The 23,561-nt window shown below is 43.8% G+C and overlaps 1 protein-coding gene across 11 annotated transcripts in view; it reads right to left on the minus strand.

The window, feature by feature from the left end:
• Nucleotides 1-23,561, minus strand: part of SIPA1L2 (signal induced proliferation associated 1 like 2) — a 212,977-nt gene that overhangs the window by 85,749 nt on the left and 103,667 nt on the right. For all 11 annotated transcript variants that reach the window (XM_055308737.1, XM_055308742.1, XM_055308741.1 and 8 more), the window contains 3 exons: nt 19,874-21,614; nt 3,691-3,824; nt 1,836-2,024 (listed from right to left, as the gene is read on the minus strand). In XM_055308737.1, coding sequence (XP_055164712.1) covers nt 1,836-2,024; nt 3,691-3,824; nt 19,874-21,350 — 1,800 coding nt within the window. In that variant the 5' untranslated portion in view covers nt 21,351-21,614. The remainder of the gene's footprint in view (nt 1-1,835; nt 2,025-3,690; nt 3,825-19,873; nt 21,615-23,561) is intronic.

Genomic DNA, 23,561 nt, shown 5'->3' on the forward strand with positions numbered 1-23,561 from the left:
TTAAAAACTCGGACGTTAAAAAAAAACAGCCCTCCAATCTAAAGGATGAATATAAATAGTATCTCTTCCTCATGTCATATAGGAATCAGACACCATCAAGAGGTCAGGGTAAGTGACAACGTCACACTGTACACCATTAGAAAGTATACCAAAGTCAAACAAATACAACTGCCAAAGAAAAACCACACGAAATTCAACCAGAGTAAACGATGCATCGGTCTGCTTAAAAGCAGAGCTTGATTTTGAAAGCATGAATTTTTACATCAGACTACAAAAAGGTATTCATTTAAAAGCAGTTAAACTCTTCATTAACAACAAAAAAATTGCTCAGTATAGCTTCTGGACCTATTCTGCTGAGCAGACATCCCCAGTACTTGCTTCATTTTGTGAGGAGAGGGTCAACTCTAGTTGCTGTGATGTCTCTCAGGGCCTTGAGGACTTTGGGATTCAGGCCTGCGGAACATGGGCCATCTGTGGGAGTTTCCACAGCATCCCAAGGGTACAAGCTACCTCATCCACCAAGTACAGCCAAGCAAGCATAGTGATATATTTTGTGCAGTGTTAATTTCTTAGACAAAATTACCATTTCATCACTTTTGGAATTCCAGCCATCTGAGTATCAAATACACCATCACTATACCACATTGATGTTATTGGGTCAACCAAGAAATACCTCCTATTCTCTCTAAAACAGGCAAAAGAATTTTCCTTAGAAAATTCTGGAATAGACATTATTTTTTTAGTTTTTTTTACAGCATGCATTTAAAAACAAATCCACTCATTTGAAATCTACTGCATACACTGGGATGCTGACCTCTTAGCTTCCCACTACAAGTTATCTCACATCTGACACTTGAAAGATCTCTTCCTGTCTTCTGGGCCACTGTTCCTATCCTGTCCATCATTAATTCTCTCTGGGACGAGGTCAACGGCCCATAATTGAACTCCAGGCCATCATCAGTCTTTATCTTTCCCAGCCTGTCTCATTCCCTTCCAGCAGGATAATCTTTAATATAATACAGCTCTGATCCTATCTTGTCCTACCAAAAAGCTTCAGTGGCTCCCTACTGCCTCCTAAATCACGTGCAAACTCCTTAGCCTAGCTTTCAAGGTCTATATATGCTCTAGCTTTTTTTTTTTTTTTTTTTTTTTTTTTTTTAACTACAACCTCCTGAGATGTGCCCCTGGCTTATAAAGAAACTCATCAGAGTTCCTAAAGCAGCCAACTCCTTCCAATCCCCTCCTGGAATTCTACCTAAATTCCAGTTACAATGCCACCTCCTTCAGGAGATGTGCCGTCAAATGTTCTTTCTTCTTTTCCCAAGGCACTCACTGCATTTAAACTTCCCCAAGGTCCACTCCCATATCTGCCCTGCAGAGGTCTTGTCTTACTTTCCCTCCAGGGGGGAAGGGACTACTTCTCTATATCAGTGTCCCCAATGCACAATGTGCACTTCCACCTGTTAGCATGAATGCCTCACACAGTGGACAAGAATAAATGTTAGTTTGGGGAAAGGTCCAATGTGAGTTTTTTAAACTCTGGAAAAAATACCACTGCTCTCTAAGAATCATGGATCAGCTGTACTCTTGTGAGGACACAAGACACAGGACACACCAGAGCCTTGGTAAAAACCATATAGGTCACGACTCAGCAGGAGGAGAACTATACTAGAAAGCCATTGTGTTTCTTAGGAACAACTGGAGGAGGGGAAACATGCTTTGAGGCATTAAAAATAAATGATCTTAAAAGAAAGATGGATGGGAAGAGTCCAAAACATTCAGAAACACAGACACCTGCTGCTGCCCAAAAGTAGAGCCCCACACACCGTACACACCCCTTGTTCATCAAGCTTGAGAAGCTGCTCCGAGACTTTGGGTGAACTGGAAGCCTGTCTCAGGCACTGAATGCTCAGCTCTGGAATGACGTACTCCAGAACTTCTTTGAGAGGTAGTCCCCGCGCGGTTCCATGCCTGGCAGTGGAGGGTATGGCATCTTCTAGAATTGCTCCCCGTAGGGTGGTAAGCTGCGGGGGCAGAACAGAAGACTTCAGAACATCACAGAAGAGTTTGTGTTTATGCTCGGGGACTTCTTGAAAGCATACTTTCTTAGTTGCCTTCCTCGCAGGTTAAGTCTCTTTTCTGAGGGGGGCAAAAGTGACATCAGCTCTCAACTGGTAGAAACAAAATCAACACGCCCAGAGTCTTTAGATGACAAAAGTGCATAGGGCTCAGGGAGAAGGCAAGAGGGGGCTGAATCAGTGCCTGGAGGAGGATGGGAGCCAGGCAGAACCCTGATGTTCCTGCAGCTCTCGGGCCGACCAGAGGAGGACGCTGAGGAGAAGTTAGATGTCATGGGGCTGGGCCCTAGCCCTCCCTTCTCTTTTCCTACTGCCCTGTTGTTCCACATTGACTTTTGTTCCATTCCTTTCTCTTCTTCTTTTTAACTTTCCACTGCTGATGAGTCCTGAAGCTGAATGGGGACATCCAGTGACACCCAGGGGCAGGGTGATTCAGGGCTCAGGAGATTACTTACTACTGAATTTTGCCTCATGACTTGTGATAGGTCCTCAAATGTGTGATGAATGCCTGGGACTGCCATCCAGAGAGGAAATCCCAGCACTGCAAGTCAAGAGACCTCGCTCTGACTCTACCCACTCTGACTCTGAGAAGAGAACTGATAGTGGTCTACAGAGTCAGGGTGACGGTTGTAGCAATGATGTCTGCCGTGTGCGTGACGCTCTAGAACACCACTGCCCAGCAGTTTTGTGCAATGATGAGAATGCTCTCCATCTCACTGGTTGATACAGGAGCCACTGGCTCCAGGTGGTTACTGGGCACTGGACATATGACCATCATGACTGAGGAGCTGTATTTTTAATTTCCTTGAATTATGTTAAATAGTCACATGTGGCTAAAAGCTATTTAATTGGACACCACAGGCCTGTGACTTAAAATATGTCACTGCCAGAGAGGAGTTTTATCTCCCATTTACTCAGCATAGAGCCCAAATCACTGGAGCACCTGGCAACATACACAGTGGAACACAGGCTCGTGCATACACAGGTCACTAGCAAACAGTTCTCTTCTCTCTCTCTTCTCTCTCTCTCTGATCTGGAAGGAGCCAACCAAAAATACGCACGCTGGAATACTTGCCAGATATATTCCCCTCTAATTACAACAGGTCAAAAGAATGAAACCTTACATGCAGGCCAGATCTCATTCTTTGTCATCAGCATCTCTAACCTATTTGGCTATACACAGTTCATTTGTACAACAATCCCATGTTTTACTCACAGCAAGGCAAGCGAGGCACGAAGCAGGAGCCTCCATGTGATGAAGTGTGCACAGCCATCCTGCCACACTCCCCTCCTCACTGTGGACTGCCTGACTGCCTGCGTTAGATTTTGAAGTGGTTTCTAAGTTCTGACATGAATTGTCCAGTTCATGTATGTTTCTTCTGAGCCTCCAAACCTTGCATTCTTACCATTTTATCCATTCTATCATGTGAGAAGGAAGTAAAATCATTGCCCCTTAACATCTGTGATAGGTTTTCAAATTTTTATTTGGAATACTATAAGCTTTCTCTATGATCTTAAATACTATAATCATTAATATTATATAGTATCTGAAAGAACCTAATGCAGTAACAGCTCCAGCCTCAGGACCGTAAGGACACAAGGCACCCATTACCTCACTTGTCCTGAAGGCTACTCGGTAGTTGAACTGGGACCCCTCTTTCTCCTTGGCGTCTTCCACCTTCTCCCTCCGGATGCTGACTGCCACGGGGCCAAGGTTTTCATCTATTCCAAAGTAGTTCTGGTGCTCTGTAACAGGAGAGAGTGGTGGCATCAAAAGAAAGGAACAAAAGACCAGATGGGTATTTCTCGACTTGTGTGTCAAATCTCTGAAAAAATATCGCAGGGGTCTGGGTACACAATCCCCTGTGTGTGATCACAGTGTTTTGTTTCCGAATCAGATGTGCTCGTATGTCTCATCTTCCGTTACTTCCTCTTCCCATTCTGCTTTTGCCTAGCTCACAAGCAGCAAGAACCCTCCCGCCACCCCCAGCCATGATTTTGGCATCACACAAACAGCATCCCCAGAAAGAGTGTGCTGCCATTCCTAGAAACTGTTGAAAGAGGAAACTACTCGAAGACCATGACTGAACAGTTCCCCTCCAGCTGGGAAGGTCATCCTCTGAATGAGTGTGGGCACTTGGACTAGCCAGGTAATCTTGGTGCCCAGTGCGGTGGCAAACATCACCCCTGCACTACGAGATCACTAAAGGACCTAGCCATCTAAAGCGGAATTTAACAACAGACGGAAAAGACACAAAAGGTCATTAGCTGCTAAGATCAAACTGTATCTACTAACTCTAACTTGGTTTACTGTTATCAGCTACTCATGTCTTTCACAAAACAAAAAAAATACCTACTGGCCCTGCAGGGTTTCTAATCTGTACAGTCTCACTGCAATAACATATTTTGGAGGCCTTCTTCTCCATCTAGCATAGGAATCCCCCAGTATACTGCTCTAAGGGATGGCGATTTCATGGTGGGGTCATAATCCAAGACAAATTCCTATTCTTGAAGCCAATATATGAGCCTGAACTCTGCCAATGGCAGGAAACTCATACTTTGTGAGTAATCACTTCTGGACACTGTCTGCTGAAAGAAGTCCAAACACTTCATTGTGACCGGATTTTTTTTTTTAAGATTTTATTTATTTATTTGAGAGAACAAGCAGGGGAGAGAGGCAAAAGGAGAAGCAAACTCCCCACCGAGCAGGGAGCTGGATGGAGGGCTAGATTGCAGGATCCCTGGCTCACAACGTGAGCTGAAGGCAGACTCATAGCTGACTGAGCCACCCAGGTGCCATGCAACCAAACTTTTCAAGTATTGTCTTCTAATAGGGCCCGACTTAACACAACACTCTGATGTGGTCTGCACCCATACAAAATAGAGGGATCAATTACCCCAATGTTTATTCATGCAGCTTATCTATTCTTGGTAGCCCCATCATACCATCAATTCCATGTGGAACAGGTGGTAAACACAAACCCCCAGGTGGTATTCATTTATTTCTTAATGAACTGCTACCAGGTCGGTTCCCCAAGGTGTATACTTATACAAGTAATTTTTTCACCCTCTATGCAGAACCAGGCTCATCCCTTCTGACTGTCACCCTAAAGCTTTTGGCCCATCTTTCCTGACTCTTCATTTTTTAGTTAAAAAGAAATATATCCGGTATTTATAAACTTGAAGAAAACTGTAGGTATTCGAAAGCCTTTTAGTTATAACATTTTCTACTGCATTAATTTTTGAAGGAATAAGAAATGTCATTCAGAAGAAGAAATCAGGGTGAAAATAGTGCCTAACATTGGCCAGGGCAAGCATCACCCAAAGCCAATGAAGACTACCAGCTAGACCTTGAAAAGGCATTTATTTCTTTTCCTCTTTATTTTCATGATCATTTACTCCTTTACCTTTTGCAACCCAATGAGATTAACACTGTCATTATTTCTCTTTATAGAGTGACGGCTACAAGCAGTGAGTGCACTATTTTAGGGGCTGGAGGGTGAGTTATTGACTTGCTATTGTCCTGGAATTACACAGTAGGAAACAGGCCTTTGTTTTTGATGCATAACTCATCCCCTGTGTAAATTACATGCTAATAACAGCCAGGTTAACTGTTATAGACCAGAACAACTTCCAGGGAAACCAAACACACATTGTAAAGAAAATGTATGGGGTTGAGGAGAGCTGATCCAGCAGCACTTAATCTGAGTTTTAAACAAGAATTTAAAAATATTCATTGTGAACAGAGACTAGAAGTTAACTGTCTACTTCAGACAACTAGGTATATTATCATTTTGTTAAAGTTGGCATTATTGACTATTAGACCCATGGGCATTATAGTAGATCCTGTGGAAAATGCATCCTTACACTTAAATCAGTTTAGGATTTTCTTAGTTGCAGTTAGTAACTGTCCTGACAGAACTTTCCTCTTTGTCTAGTTTTTCATAAGGCAAATGCATTAAGAAAAATATTCAGAAAGTGCACGAAAACAGTCATCATCATGATAAAACTTCCTTCCTAGAACCCACTTTGACAAGTTACTTTGCAAAAATTCTCAAATCAATTCCCTATTAGGCATTTGAGGAATCCTGCTGAAGTGAATAAAATCCTGCTTCAAGTTATTTTAGAGAGAAAAAAGAATGACTAAATAAAACCCCTTCTTGTGGTGAAATTGAGAGTCCAGATTAAGGGAATCAAATCACTAATTCTAACAGCTGACAACTAAAAATCACATGGTGTGTGCTCTCATACTCAGCAGAAGCTGCAGGCACAACAGACCAGGGCAGCCAGGGTCTCATGGCAGGGGTAGGGGCAGGCCTCAGGGGAACACCTGGGAAGTTTCTGGGCTGGGGGAGCTATCCTGCGTCTTGATGGTGCTAGTGGCAATGCATCATATTCATTTTTCAAAATTCTTAGAACTCTACACTTGAAAAAGGGTGAGTTTCACCATAGGTAAAGTATACCTTTATTTTTTAAAATTAGGGAAGAAAAGAAGGTGGATGAGAGAAAAGCTAGTGGGTCTGGCCAGTGGATGGGTCTCTGACAAGACAGGAGTCATGAATGCTCCCTCAGCCCGTACACCATCTCTCCAGCCCTGCATACCTGCTCCTCAAGTGTTCGCTTTCTCCCCCTCCCCCTTCTCTCCCACCCCACAGCCCTGGCAGGCCTGTCTGCCATGCTGGGCACTCTTGGCTCTGGGGGTGTCCTTTCTGAGTGAGCCACCCCCGGCCTCTCTTATCCCAAGTCTCCACTGTCAGCCCATGACTGTTCTGACTCTGTCTCTGTTTTTTGACGTATCTGTTTGAATGTCTGTCTATCTGTTTGTCCTTCCAGCCACCCACCCACCTTCTCCTGGAAGTTCCTCAGCGACATCACCCCAAACTCTCTACAGACTCCTCTCCCGTAACTCCTCTAACCCACACGTTTGCCTCCTCGACCTGACACATCCTTCACTTTTCACTCTAACACATCCTTTAAGACTCAACCCAAGGATCACTTCCACTGCAAATAATCGCCTCACCTCCAGATGAGGCTGAGTCCTTCAACTTTTAGGTCTTCAAGGCCTGATACAATAGGGCCTAATAAATGATAAGTACTTAACAAATTGTACTTGAATTAAGGAACTAAAGTAGCCTCCCTTGGTAATGCTCAAAAATACTGGTCTTACTGAACTTCAACCAAGACTATAAAGTTAAACAAGGAGGGCCACCGGGGTGACTCAGCAGCTGAGCATCTGCCTTTGGCTCAGGTGGTGATCCCCGGGGTCCTAGGATCAAGTCCCACATGGGACTCCCTGCAGGGAGCCTACCTCTTCCTCTGACTGTCTCTGCCTCTCTATTTGTGTCTCTCATGAATAAGTAAATAAAATCTTAAAAAAAAAATTAAAACAAGGAGGCAGCTCATTTCATGCTGGTGAGTGGAGAAGGCAGCATGAAAGGTCTTGGGACCAGAAATGTAGCAGGTCCTGCCCTCATGAGAGGGGCAATATAGTTTCTTGAAATATCTACACCAATTACAACTCCGATGTTAAATCAGTGTCCTAGTGCTGTTATAACAAATTGCCACAAGCATGGAGGCTCAAAGCAACACTCGCTAATGGTCTCAGCTCTGGAGGTCAGAAAGCCAAAACCTATTTCAATGGGCCACAGTCAAGATGATGGTTGGGATGCATTCCCTCAGGAGGCTCTGTTTCCTCACCTCTTCCAGCTTGTAGAACTATATTCCTTGAATTCCTTGGTTCACATGGCCCCTTCTTCTATCTTCAAGTCCAGCCCCAGATCCTGCTTCAGGGGCCACACTGCATTCTGCTCTGTCAGACTTGCCTCCACCTACCTCTTACACGGACACTTAGGATGACATTCAGATTCCACCCAGAGAATCCAGCACAGTCTCTTGGTCTCAAGATTCTTAACTTTACCACATCTGGAAAGCTGCTTTTGACATATAAGGTAAGATTCACAGGCTCTGGTGATTAAGACCTGGGTATCTCTGGGGGCCAGTACTCAGCCCACCACACACACTTCATTCATTCACACAAATACAGAGCATGGGCTAGGTCTCAGTTATACACCAGACACTGATAAATATGAGGGAAACAACATCGAGCACAGTGCCTGCTTCACAAAATCTTAGTCAGTGGGGCTAGCACTCATCGGAAACAGAGAATTACACATTCCAAGTTCTATGACACGAATAAGCATGAAGTACCCTGGAAGCACCGCCAATATCCCCTATGGATAGAACCAACAATCCAGAAGAAAAATGCCACACACGCAGTCAAAGTAAATGTCACAAGGCCCATCTAGCCTATTTTAACATATTCATAAGCACATAATTTTAAAAAGCTACTCTCCTTCTTGTTCTCCATTTTTCATCATTCTTAATTCCATTCCTACAAAACACTTCAAATTCTATTACAGACTGAGTATTCTAACCCACAACCACAACGTGTCGCCTCCACCTTTTAAGGCTTGCACTTGGCTTTAGTGATGCTTTGTAGCCCTCTGTCATTCATTCACATCTTTGTTTGGATTTTAGCCCAAGGTCCTTGATGTTTTAGGATAATGTAAATAGTATCTTTCAAAAAGTTTCCATTTCTATTTGTATATTTCTAGTATATAGATAGTTCAGATCTGAGATTTGATTATTTCCCCTTTCTGTTTGATCAGTTTTTGTCCCCCCCCCCCCCAACCTATTCTGAAGCTATGATTTTGGTGCTTGGAACTGACCCTTTTATCATTATAAAATACCTCTCTTCATCTATAGTGACCCACCTTGTTTTACAGGCCACTTCATGTTGCCCTGACTGGGGAGACCCAGCTGTTCTATCGGGGAAGCCCCCAGGTCTCAGTACAGGGGTGTCTTTTTCTCTTGAGCCCATCCATGGCTCCTTGAAAGTTCTCCCATTTTCCTGTATGGAGGTATTTAGCCCAAATAAAGACACAGGGCTGGGCATCTCACTGTTTTGATTTTCACTTACTCCCTAGTCTTGGGGTTGAGTGCCCTTGTCCTGTCTTGAGCTGTGCTGTTATTCAACTTCCCCAGAATAAATCTTCAATCCACATCCCAACCCCACCCCCAGCCGGGTGGGGCTGAGCAGTCAAGGGACTACAAGGGACGGGAAAGAAAACCCAGCTTTTTAAACATATTTAATTAGTTCCCTACTCTCACTCCTGCCCCAGCTCTTCTTCAGATGAACCTGGTTCTGTAGTGGATGAACTGGCTTCCTCCTGATGGCTGGTCTCTGCCACACACACACACACCCATGCTGGAGAGGTGGTGTTTTCCAATCTGCAAAACTGGTCTAGCTCTTCCATCTGCTTTGGTGTGTCTAGTCTTCCACTGCTTCTCTCTAGTTCTCTCCTTTGTGGCTTTATGCCCTTTGTTATTCCTTCAGGATCATTCTTAGTAATGTTTTAGAAGGAGAGAAAACACATGTCTCCAATTTGCCACACCAAACTAGCAGTTCCAAACTTATGTACTCTTAAATACCTGTGATTCTAGTAAGCCTGATTACTGATTTCTGAATTTGGGCTATACTAACATATCCCCTGTTTGAGCCCTGGGTGAATTACATAACCCTTCTTAACCTCAGTGTGAGCTCCCTGCCCCACTCAAACATGTATCATACTTATCACCCTTAAGCAGTAGTCCCTTTACTGCTCAGCCCCACCCAGCTGGGGTGGGGGGTGTGGATTGAAGATTTATTCTGGGAAAGCTGAATAACAGCACAGCTAAGGACAGGACAAGGGCACTTAACCTCAAGACTAGGGAGTAAGTGAAAGTCAAAACAGTGAGATGCCCATTATAAAGGAAGACATGAATATTAGACAAAAAACTAAATCACAAACAAAAAAGGACTGGACATAAAGTAAACAGCATCATGGGGCATTTTGACTTTGAGCCCAACAGTGCTATAAAGCTCAAGAGTCAGCCTGAAGGTGATTCACACTTATAATCTCAAAATACAGACCTATAATCACCTAGACAAGCTAGATCCCATTCATGGTAGTCTTTTAAAGAATGCAGTGGCACATATCCTACTTAATTATTTCTATCAAGAAGTATATTTAAAAAAACAAAACAAAACAAAAACCTGGGTGAATCCGAAATTTGGATATTGCCTTTTTCAACAAAAATGACAGGCAAATTAGTGAAAGAACTTTTTTTATTTTATGTCTGCCTCCCCACACTTTGAATTTTTCTCTCCCCATTTTACACACTCTTTGAATTCAAGCAGAGAGTTGACGTTCCTGCCACTTAGTCATCACACCTTTGAGCATGCCAGCTCTGAGGCCTCCTAGATGTTTTCCAGAGGGTCCTTCAATGCTTTCAGTTTGCCAGGGAATAGACAGCAGGCTACCTGGATATGTCTCAAAAGAAGTCACAATCTCCTGCTGCACAGCGTAACATGCACAGCATACAGCTTCCACGTACCATCAGGGAATGCACTCCCTCCAAAGTCTCCACTGAGGAGCCAAGTTGACCCCTTCAAATGACACCCTTCAGGACAGCTCAGCTTGCTCGTCTGCATCATGTGATACTATCCATCTGAGGGCAGAGGACAATGAGCAAGTCCCCCTCATCCACTGGAAACTATCTTTATCCCAAGCACATGATTTCCATAAAATTGCTTTAAGGGTGCATCAAATAAAATCCTTCCTTGGCAGAATGGAAACTGTGAAAAGACTAGAAAAGCTGAATGAAAATCCACATATCATGCAAATACAACAGGGCAAGATCAAAAAAATTGGTTAATGAGATTGCAGTGTAGGAAATGAGATTCAGTGCATCTATCTCTGTGGTGCATTTTGTGTAGTTAGGAAAGAAAAAATCTAACTCAGAAGAGTTTAAAAAAAAAAAAAAAAAGGCAGGGCCACTTGCCATCAGGGCCCAAAGGCTATTTCCAGGTACTGCAGTATCTTGGAAGGAACATTTATCAGGTTCATCACTAATGAATTGAATAGATGAGGATCTCAATTCTGCAGGGCCTCCTGAGGTCAGGTATGTAAAAGCACAGTTCTCTGCCTTACATTCTTAGATGTTAGCCCTACATGGCCCAGCCACCATTATCAAGTCCTCCAAAGTCACGAGAGACTGTGGACTGGGCCCTGCACCCTTCACTCCATGAATTCACACAGCAGAAGCTTTCCTCCATCATGGAGAAAAGAAGCAGTTTTCTTGCTATTTTTCCATAAAACATAGTTTAATGTTTCTTCGTTCTTTCAACAGCAAGTGGATCGCTTAATTGTTGGCTCACTGCCTCTCTGGGTTACATCCATGGCTGCAGGTGGCTGTTGCCTAAATTCCCACCTACGATTATCTTCTTTAAACTTTGCCTCTGAACAATCTTGTGTATGCATTTTAGATCAGCTCCCCTGTTCAGAGCTCTCTTAGACTTACAGAGAAAAAGTCAACAAGGGACTATGAGTGGATGGATGGATGGATGAATAGAACAATAGGGCCTGCTTCTACAGATAATAATAGAAGAGTCATTAGATAACTTCAAGAAGTTTCAAGCTCCCTGTTCATGTTTCATGGATTAAATTACTGAATTCACCATGATGGAGAAAAGGATGCATTTTTGCATTTCTGAAGACTCCTTTGACCAAAATTTAACCAAAGTATTAGCTAAGTTTGAGAATGAGGTGTTACAGTGAAAATAACAACATTTAATAAACCTGACATAAATGAACTCATTTCCTTCTCCCTACCTTTGAGGAGGTATCCCCATTTTACAGATAATATTCCTGAAGCGGAGGGGCTAGATGACTTGCTCGGGGTCTTGCAGGGTGACACAGAGGATGCTCACCTTGGTGGGCTGGTCTAGGACTCTCTCATGCAAAGGGTGTTGAGAGTCATGGAAAGTTTGAATTCTAAAAATAAATTAATGCATGGTAAAATGAACACAACTTACAGATGAGTCAACAAATCTGTCCTGAACATAAGGACAGTATCTTGGGAGACACCGTTGTAGGAAAACCTCGAATAAAAAGGGAAAGACTGGAAAAAAAAGGCAGCCGTCAAAGGCTTCCTTCGATAATCCACAATTTTGAGAGTTATTTACTACAAGAGGAAGAAGAGAACACTAGGAAAGCAAGGAAGAATTCACTGTGGAAAAGCCAAGGAAGGGGCAATCGTCCAGCTTTTTCATTGTATTTCCTAAGTATGGTAAAGAGTGAAATAAATCTTGGAACAAAGACAAGGTAGGTCGGTTTCACTAAGCTTCCAGGTGTTCTAAGACCTTATGTTCCAAAGACTCTGACTTCCAACTTGCTGTACCAAGATGCAAGGAAGTCTAACCACCACATCAGTTACACTGCACCGAAATATTACAGTATCCATTCCTCTACTCCTAGGGAAATAAATAAAACCTTATATCCTCTTCCTCAAATAATCGATTCCTGATAAACTCTGAGGCCAGAGGGTCCACAGGAGGAAATCTGCAGTCCTCTCCAAGTTCCTAAAACACGGCAACAGGTGGGAGCTGCCAGCCAGAGTTTCCCACTGCCAGCTGCATGGAACTGATACCATTATAACCCACGAAGCTGGGATCTCCCATGCAGCTGGGCAGCTCCTCCCTGCTCAGAGCTGGCTGGGCCTCAATGGGAGCTCTGTTTGTGGAGTTCACACTGGCCAGCCAGAGAGGTGAAGAGCAGAAGCGACTGTGTCCCCTCCAGGAGGAGGACTTTGCATCCCAGAACAGTCCTATTAAATTGGACTCAGTTCACCCAATATGAATTTAATAGTGTCCAACTCCCTATTAATTTCTTCAGTGACTGTTTAAAACCGGAAGGGGTTGGGGGAGAAGCCGCCAGGCATGAAATTCAAAGCAAATGCAGCCATGCATCACTTAGGCATGGGATTCATTTGATATGTAAAGGTACACAGCGGCCCACAACTGCAACATTTGTGAAATTTAAGTGAATGTGTTTGGAAGGGGTGGCATATTACTTCACCAGACACCTTGCCACAGGGCCCCCTGCCATATGGTTCTACTTTTTTCCTCCTTATCTTTTTAACCTTTTTAGTTGTTAAAATAAAGTATTGCCCCTTGAAATGTGGCACCAGTGGTACAGACAACAGTTTCTTTCTAGAGAGAAAGGTTTTACACATTTATTTAAGAACCACTTGGGGGAGGAGGAGGCCTGTTTTGTGACAGGCATGGTCATAGGGGATATTTTTATTAGGATCCCATTTTATAGATGAGTAACTGAGGCACAAAGCAGTTGAAGGACTTGTCTAAAGCTGAGTTGGGATGTGAACCCAGGAACCTGGCTTCAGAAAGGTCTGGGCTCCTCACATTAAGTTGTGTTGCCCTGCCCACCAGTCATAGGCCTCCGACCACAATTAGAACACATGTGCGCTTCTCTCTATTAGCAAAAAGGTAAATCTCCAGTCATTAAACAGGAAGCTGGTATCGAGACAGGTGGGAGGGTTCACTACACACATTCTGGGAGAACCCATTCGTTTTATTTGTTCATTGAGCAGATGTGTGCACAAATATTATTCTTCTGTTAAAATACTAATGACAAAAATGGCCACTGGAGAAAACACAGAGCCAGTTGAGGGTAGTTATTAAAGACGTGACCTTGAAGATTCTTAGGGAAAAGAGGTTCTAGAAAGAACTGTTGGAAGTGCTGCAGATCCAACAGAGGAGTTCATCCCCAGGTGGTAGCAATGGCCCAGCCCGGGGCTAAGCACAGACATAGGATGGCCTTCAAAGCTTAAAGGTCAGCATCTTGGGGCAGAAATGGACCTTGGAAAGGCCAGTATTGCACCCTACACCATGGGGAGGAGATGGCTTTTGTTGGAGGCCCAGTCTACCTGGAGGCAACTAAAAACTCTTCTCTAAAAAGTTCTGATCTTTCCAAAAAGAATTCTCATCTGCACAGACCTCAGAAGTCCTATAAAGCTAAGATGGGAAGGAGAAAAATCAAAGTTTTCTCCAGCATATTACTTTTTAGAAGAAACAGAAGAGAAGAAATCACAGGTGAATGATGGAACTATAAACCTCTGAAGCACCAGACAGAAGGGAGACAACCATTCAAACTAAGATTAGCTTTTCATATATGCTACAAAACCTGCCCTGTAAAAACCAATTCAGCTCCTTTACAGAGGATTTCTAAAAGATATGTATTTATTTCCTTGGACTTACAGAAAATCCTAAGGAAAAAAATGAGTTGGGCATAAGCTTTCTTCAGAGTTAGTTCAGCAGAGATGTGGGAGCCGAAGAATCCAGGGTATCCCAAACAGCACCCCACAGCCACCTGGCCTTAACATGCAGATTTTAGGGGAAATTCAAAGGGGAAGTCTGTGCATTTCAATAATGAAGAAGAAAGTGTAAATTCTACAGCCTAATAATTACCCTGCTCTTGTAGGTAAGTTTGAGGAAAATATTCCTGGCATTCCACGATTCCATGGATGTGTAGAGAAAGGGCTGTGGCAAATGACATTTTGTCAATTTCACTCTACTTGAAACACACTGTGGAGACAGCAGGAATCCTGAAGAGTTTAATGAAGTAACATAAATCTGTAGGTTTGTTACTTTTAAGAACTGCCTAGAAGTTCTTTTTCATGTAATTGGAAAGATTCTCATATTAAACATATGAAAATTTTTATGACTTATATTTAAAAATATTTTAAGCAAACTATTTTTAAGCTGGTTTTGATTTGTGGAAAAGCTGCAAAGATAGTAGAGTTCTCTCTATATATACTTTTAGCTCACTTTCTTAGTTGTTAATATCATACATTTCTTTGGTAAGTTCACTCTATTAATGAACCAGTATTGACACTATTATTGATCAAGTCCACTTTTATTCAGTTTTCCGCTTTATTAGTGTCCTTTCTCTTCCAGGATCCCATCCAGAGCACCCCATTACAGGTACTCGTCATGTCTGTTACAGGCTCTCCTAGACTGTGAGTTTCCCATACTCTCCTAGTTCTGGATGACCTTGGCAATTTTGATAAGTGGTCAGGATTCTGTAGAATGTCCCTCCTCAGGGGTTTAATGTACTTCCCTAATCAGACTGAGGTTGTGGCTTTGGAGGAAGACCCAAGAAATGCCGTTCCCATCATATCAAGGGTATAAACTAACCGCATGACCTCTCAATGTTGATGTGGACCTTCAGGCCCTGGCTGGGGAGGTGCTTTCCAGACTTCTCCACTGCAATCTTTCCCCTCTCCATGCGCTAGCCCTTAGAAGGGAGTCACTAAGCACAGCCCACATGCAAGTAGAGAAGGACAATTTTTATATTTTTTCAAACTTCATGAAATTAAAACCTCTTTTATAATTTACTTTTTTAAAATAAAGATTTGTTTGTTAAAATGAACACCAATATATTTGACAGGAGGTGTTTTGCAGCTGTACTTCATCTAGGAGAGTAAGAAATAGATGTCCCTTTATCACTGTGCTTCTATCAAGTTGATGGGTTTTTCTCTGAAATAAAGCAAATACCATCATTAGCTCTTCTGCCCAGATCATGGTTGGCAAATACCTGGCATCTACTCGTGCACCCAAGGCAGATAATGGTAATTGATAATGGCTTGTAAAATGCTGATGTAGCTCTACACATAATAACACAGAAGGATGATGATCATCCAAAGCAAGTTCTACAGACACAGCAACAGAAGGTTCCATTTACATAAATTTATTTGCATCAGAAAAAGCCTACAAGGATAAAGAGGAAACTGTTCATGGTGATTATCTCTTAGGGACTAGGATGATTTTACTTCTTTCGCTTTTGCTTCTTTATTTTCCTATAATGATCATGTAATACTTCTATGCCACATAAAAATTCTAGACCAAAAAAAGGTATATATTGTCAATTTTAGTCAATTTCCCCCATATGAAGCAGACACATTCCTGTACCTGGGTAAAACAAGGTCCCAAAGGCTCAAACACTTAGCCACGTTTCACTCCAAAGTCACCAAAGAGACCCAGCTTTATCCTATTCTCTATAGATTACCTTTCTTTCATTATCCAAAAAGGACATATTCTGCCTTCTAGAGTTACTCCTGTCTATAGCTGTTATGGCCTGTGCAATCTGAAGGTAGAGAACATTTTGTTTATTTATTTATTTTTATTTAAATTCAATTAGCCAACATACAGTACATCATTAGTTTCAGGTGTAGTGTTCAATAATTTATCAGCTGCATATAACACCCAGTGCTCATTCCATCAAGTGCCCTCCTCAGTGCCCATCACCCAGTTACCCAATTCCCCCCACCCACCTCCCCTCCAGCAACCCTCAGTTTGTTTCTGAGGTTAAGAGTGGTTAAGAGTCTCTTAAGGTTAAGATTCTCTTAAGGTTTTTAGAGAACAGTTTTAGAACTCCTGAGTAACTGCAGGTATGCAATTTCCTAAATTAGACAAGACTTGATGGACAGACACACAGGGACCCATGAGTTATCTTTCTCCACTGTCCATTCTGGCCCCACTGGGGACAGCCCATTGCTGGCCAGAGGCTCTAAGTGCCCAGGGGCCCAGAAGGAGGCAAAGCTGGCCAATGTGCCAGCTCAAGGGTATCCAAACAGACTGGAACAAGCAGAACGGCCTGTCTAAGGGGCTCTTCCTCGTGGTCTGCTTCACAAATGGAAAGAGGGAAATTGTACTTTCATTGGGACTTCAAGAGAAACAGAAGCACGGCAGGCAGTACCCAATTTTCTTCATGGGCATCGCCAGCAACAGGGAGGAACCTTCTCCAGCATTCCCTGAGCTTACTCCAGTCTTACCTCACTCTTCCTTAAAAAGCTGTTTCAGGGAAGGCTACAGACGGATTTGCCCAGAAGTGATGGAGCTCCACAGTTTGCTGTGGCTGCCGCCACCCCCACCCCGCAGCATCAATCCTTCTGCAGAGTTCTCAACAAGCCATTCAGGGGCCCTGTGTTAGCAGAGCGCACCTCGCCATCAATCGCAGCAACTCCACGCTAACTACCCAGGAAAGAGTAAACCACATCATTAAGGCTCGGTACTTTCAACCCTTCCCAGCAATTGGGTGCCACTTAATTCTTTTGAAAATGAAATTTCACACGGAACGGTGGAGAATGGAGAAAAAGAAAAGGCGATTCTGCGAAGTATCAAAAGATCCTGGGGTGCCTGTTTCCAAAGAGAAGAACTTTTGAGTGAAGGGAAAAGAGAGAAAGGAGAACAAAGCTCCCTACAAACACACCCGATCTGGGCCAGGCGGCCCAAGGGGTTCTGTTTTTAGGTCGAGCAAGGATGTTTCTGCAACTGGGGCTATGTCTGCAGATAAGAGTCTAGAGGTTGAAGCCAGGGACCTAGCTGGCTGCCTGTCCCCATTCCCACACAGTGGGGGGCCATGACCCCCTGACTGCTGGGGACCAGGGTGGCTGCCCAGCTTCCAGTCCTTCACGGCTCTGCAGTGGGACCAGGCAGGACAGCAGCCGCAGATGCCACTGGAGCCAATTTCATTCCGAGACACACAGGCCCACCAGGGAAGAGCTAAAAATAGGAGCAAGCAGGCAGAGTTCACGGTTGCAGGCAAGAGCAGAGGGGCCGGCTTGGTCATATTCTCTCCTCCGATCCATCAGCTGGGACAACGGCACTTCCACAGCCCAGCACCACAGAACACCGATGAAAAGGCGAGCTCAGGGATTGCGGCTCCACACCCTTATCTGGCAGGCTTTGCAGAGGGTCCTTGACTTCACCTGCCTCGCTCATTCACAGGTCCACAGCAAAGCCCAGAACCAGAGTGAGCCCAATGCCTGGGGGCCCCAAATTCACAGGGTATCTGTCCTCAGGATCTTCACTGGAGCTTATTTTGAATTTCACATTCAAAGTTAACAAGTTTGCTGATGTTATTTCCAATGCCCTGGCAAACCCTAAGCAGTAAATCAGAAAAAGCAGGAGAAATACACCAGTCACAGACGCTTTACCGGGAAGTGAGAGTTGACAGTTCAAGAAGAAATCTACAAAATGCAGTCAAGAGAACTAAGAGAATCCAGCACCTAAAACTATCTCTAGGAACAGACCCTAAGGACATTACTGGTGGTGACCTTGGCTGCAGAAAGCATCCACTGCTCATTCCACAGACACATACAAGTGTACTTAACACACACCACTGTATGGATGAGATTCTGGCACTAAGTGTCTGCATAAATACACATGCACACATTCACACACACATATGTAACTTTTATTTCCTGGTATTTTATTTATTTTTATGTTTTGGTGTTTTATTTTTTTATTCTTTTTTAAAAGATTTTATTTATCTACTCATGTGAGACACAGAGAGAGAGAGAGGCAGAGACACAGGCAGAGAGAGAAGCAGGCTCCATGCAGGGAGCCCGACGTGGGACTCGATCCTGAGTCTCCAGGATCACACCCTGGGCTGAAGGCAGGCGCTAAACTGCTGAGCCACCCAGGCTGCCCCTGTTTTGGTATTTTAAAGGGTGATCCACAAACTATTTACAAAACTCAGCTAGCCAAAATGACTCCATGCCTGAGGATTTCAGGGTATAATAATTCCAGTAGACTATTTTATTGCTGGCATGGACAGCCATGGTTTTGTCAATTAAAGGGTCTTAATGGGGGAAGCCTATTTCTTCATGGCCTTCCTTTCCAAAAATAACTAGGTTCCACCTAGAGACCATCTTTGAACAGTGTAGTATAATGTGCTGCCCCTGGACCAATACAGTCATGAGGGCCATGCATTCTTTCACAGCACAGACTAAAAAGGAAGTCCAGGTTTCTCTGAGTTCAACCAGAGGCCATGATGGAAATGGGAGCTGGGGACACACCTGGGGAAGCAAGACAGGCTGATGGAATAATTTCAGTCCCATTGTGTCATCAGAATGAAAAGGGAAACGTAACTCAAATGTATGAGCAGTTGTAAAGCAAGTGCCTATTTAGCCAAACAGCTCATCCAATATCGTGACTATTCTACACATTTCTATGATTTCATAATATTAGGGTTACAGGAGATTGGTTAAATCTGAATTGATACTAAAATGAGGAAAAAAACTGATGGATGTAACAATCACAATGTACATGGCAAGATGACACACAAACATTCTGAAGAAACAAACTCCAAGTAAGGTCAGCTCGCCATGATCCATACCTGTGGCAGGTCGGTTTATTCACGAGACTGGCAGGGCCCACCTACGACCTCCTTAGGTGCTCTGAGAGGTGACACCTGGGCAGCCAGGAGGGTGGCCAGTGACACTGAAACCAGGACAAGACAGCCCCGAAAACTATGCTGCCCTATAAGGCAGGGGCACCGGTAGCAAGCTACACCCAATACCCCGTTTTATGAAGCCCGTGTGGTTGACAGGTGTGTGGGACCTATTTTTCTGCAGGTATCTTCAATAGACCATATTTCATGTCCCCAGAAAAATGAAGACACTCATATAAAGACTGAGGATTCAACTCTATGACTTCTGAGGAATGCATCCTTCAAGCCTGAAAATCTAAATAAAAGTAAACTCCATTTCACATAGGATTAAAGAATTTCGAAAACCATGAAATCCTTTGGAAAATCAAAGGATTACCAGAATCTTGATGTTTAAGGCCATGTATAGAACTTCAGGAAAAATATTTGTTGATCACACTAATTCATACATTCTCTTGGCAAAGATCCACCTAATACTTCCAATGTGTGTGACAATGCATTAGGCTCTGGGATTCCTGAAGAAGGGCTGAGTCTGGCACCATGGAGGGTCTGAGACAGCTCTGTGGTCTATGGCCTCAGACCCTCTGGTGAAGGTGTCACAGCCCAAAGTGGCACAGCACGACCAGCCCCAGACACATGCGCACACGCTGGACTCTCCCTTACCTTTCCCATAGAAGAACTTGCGGTAATAGTAGGCTCCAAGGTCAATGTGCTCTATGATGTAGCGCTTCACCTTCTCCCTGTGAATGGGCTGGTTCTCTCTGGGCACTTCCAGGACGGAGACACCTGCGTTTGTGCAGTGGGAGCTCAGAGAGGACTCAAAGGAGCAGCCTTCCCCGGAGCTGAATGATGAAGAACTGGCCCGAGAAAGGGCGATCCTCCTGTCGCCTTCCCCGCCGGTCTCATTCCGAAAGTAAGGACAACTCAGGACGAGCTCATTGCTCTTCCCATCTCCCTCATCAGCATCCAGGTTCTCCTTGGAGTTGAGATCCTCCTTGCTCCCCAAAGGGGACTCACAGTTGCCCGTCTGGCCTGCCGGCATCTGAGTCTGGGATGCTGCCGAGGCCCCGGTGGTGATGTTTTTCCGCTTCCCCACGTTGGCCCTTGTAGCCATGGCTTCGTTGATATTAAACAAAATGCTCTGGACATCATAATGTGCAAAACACCGCTGGCAATTCCAAGGGCGAACACCCCGCTCCAGACGACCGTCTTCCGGGTCGCATGTGAACTTGAAAGTCTCATGTTCACTTTTAACAGTCCGCAGCTTCCGGAACAGGGACGTTTCCACTGATTCTGACTTTAACCTCCGTTTGAAAGGTTTATCCCTGTCTCTCCCCATTAGGAGGGCACTGTCCATGTAGTCTAATCCTGAGAGACGGACAAATTCTCCTCTAGAAATCTGTGCTGCTGCATGGAGGCTGGGAGAGATCGCAGGATCGCAGGGGAAAAACTCAGGGAACCCAAAAGGGGCCATCGCTTTGTGGTCGTAATTCTCTACTCGGTACCCTCTGAGCATTGCAAAGAAGTTCTCACCAGATAAACCCTGCCGGTCAATGGAAGACGTGCTTCCATACTCCCGGTGGAGCGCCGCCCCAGTGTTGGGGTTCACTGCGTTTTGGTCTAAGACATCTTCAGCGTCGATGTCACTGATGGTGACATCACTATTGCTTCTCTGTCTAATGGGGTGCAGTCCTCTCTGAGGGGAGTGGACAAAGATGTCTCCAATGGTGTACTTGGCCTCCACGAAGTCGAGATCAAGCTGTTCCTCTTGCTGACCATCGCTCTGGTCATTTTGCCCATTGTGTGTAATGGATGTGACACTCTCGTAACTGGTCTGAGACCGGCTTTCCCACAGCGTCTTGCAGGCTAGCTCCTTGGAGCAGTCCTTCTTGGGAGGCCACTCACACACTCTTGCTCTCACACCCATCTTGGGCACAGCTGGGGTTCCATTTGCTGGACCACCACCCTCAGTGGAATTAGAGGCAGTTAAAGAAGTGGCAGGGCCCATGTTGCCATTAATGGCTTTAAATTTTCGAGCAAAATAATCATCAGACTGCATGATTCTGGGAGGATCTTTGAACTTCGATGAGGCTCTACCAAGCTTGTGCTTCTCTTCTTGTGACTGCCTTGGGTCACTCATGTCTGCCGAGCCAAGAAGCTCCAAGTCTCACCAGCAAGATGGAGGTGAATCTAATTACATCTTTATCCACAATGCAATTGTAAATGCAGATATAAAGGCTTCCTCTACAGTTGTGCTTTCTCTTTTTAACCAAAAGCAAACAACATCCTCAGAGGATGGTTTCTCCAGAACCAGCTTCCTTCTCAGTTGCTGAAATAATTTTGTATGTCTCTGTCCTTTTCAAGAGCATTCCTTAAGACATCTGGCCTTCAGTATTTCCTTCACCTGAATCAAAACACAGAAAATAACCATTAACAATTTTTGTAGCTCAAGTTCAAGACATTTTACATATGGTTTCTTCTCTGTCCTCCTCTCCACCTTCTGCCCATCCCCAACTCCTCCAAACTGTCCCGAAGTTTCATGACTCTATTCTTCATACTGCTCCTTCTCTCCAGAACATTCTGCCTTCTTGCTATACTTTGCTGGCTAAAATTTATACCACAGAATCAAGCAGGATCCTCTCCAAGAAACTTTCCCTCAGCCCACATCTGAGCAAAGAGTTCTCCTTTTGTGTTCCCACAGCGCTGGCAACTACACTTCTGGTAGCAGATCTCCTTATACTGACCAATCTCCTCCACTAGCTAACTTCAAGCTCCTCTAAGTCAGGAACATAACATGCCTTTCATCTCTATATCAACATTATCTATTAATGTGGCATGGCTTAAATTAGGTAATCAAGCAACATTTCAATTAGATATAGAGTAACAGAAAGGTCATGTTATTTTTTTGAGTATTATTATACTTTCTTTCAAAATATTTAAACTCAAAATGTCCAGCAGCAAAATGAGTTTTTAGAATGTGGTCTCTGCAATCAAGTAAGCAACTTATAGAGATCCCCATTAAAGTGGGAAGGAGCTTGAAGAATTTGGTATCTGAATAAGTGTAACTTTCTAGTTCATCTCAGCACTAGCAATTTAACAAATATGCAGGGTAAAATAAAAGCATAATTTATCTTTGTGGTCAGTAGAAACTTGACTTCTAATTGACTTTTTTTTCTTTAATCACAAATAACTTTTTCAATTCATTCTATCTTTAGACAAAAATATTTTCCAGGTATGCAGTATTTTCCCAACTTATGGGAACCTTACTACTTGCTGGCATAAGAATGAATGAATGAATGAATGAATAATTATTCTGAAGTAATGATGGTAGTAAAGGTATATAACATAGCTGATTTCCCTCCATCCTCAAAGCATAAAAAACTGCAATTCACTTAGAAAATATTAAAATTCGGGGATCCCTGGGTGGCGCAGCGGTTTGGCGCCTGCCTTTGGCCCAGGGCACGATCCTGGAGACCCGGGATCGAATCCCACATCGGGCTCCCAGTGCATGGAGCCTGCTTCTCCCTCTGCCTGTGTCTCTGCCTCTCTCATTCTGTGTGACTATAATAAATAAAAAAAAATTAAAAAAAGAAAATATTAAAATTCCAACTAGTTGAAGAGTATTAGAACTCTTTCCACTGGATTCTTTTTTAAAATATTTTATTTATTATTCATGGGAGACAGAGAGAGGCACAGACACATGCTGAGGTTGAGAAGCAGGCTCCCTACAGGGAGCTTGATACAAAACTCGATCCCAGGACCCCAGGATTATGACCTGAGCCAAAAGCTGATGCTCAACTACTGAGCCACACAGGTGCCCCAATGGGCTCTTTTTATTTTTTTTAAGTAATCTCTATATGCAACGTAGGGCTCAAACTCATGATCCCCAGATAGAGAGCTGCATGCTCCACCAAACTGGGCCAGCCAGGTCCCCTCCAAAGGATTCTTTTTTTTTTTTTAAGATTTTATTTGTTTATTTGAGAGTGAGACAGAGCACAAGCAGAGGGAGGGGTAGAGGGAGAGGGAGAAGCAGACTCCCCACTGCAGGAGCTCCATGCAGAGCTCGATCCCAGGACTCTAGGATCAGAAATCTAGGATCACAACCTAAGCCAAAGCAGCCATCCAATGGGTTCTTAATGGCTTTGAGATGAACATGCAGTGGTCTACTGGAATAACTGATATTTTCTTATCACAGCAACCTGCTTCTCCCGCATTGGAAAAAAAAATCAGTATCGGCATGGTAAGATGCTGTCTGTTCCCAGGGCAACTTCATAACGGAGGAAATATAATGATATTTTAGGATGTGGTAAACAGAGGGAAAGCACAATCAGATGTTCAGTGCAACAGACCA

Source organism: Nyctereutes procyonoides, unplaced genomic scaffold (assembly GCF_905146905.1).
Source record: "Nyctereutes procyonoides isolate TBG_1078 unplaced genomic scaffold, NYPRO_anot_genome, whole genome shotgun sequence".
NCBI classification, from domain to species: Eukaryota; Metazoa; Chordata; class Mammalia; order Carnivora; family Canidae; genus Nyctereutes; species Nyctereutes procyonoides.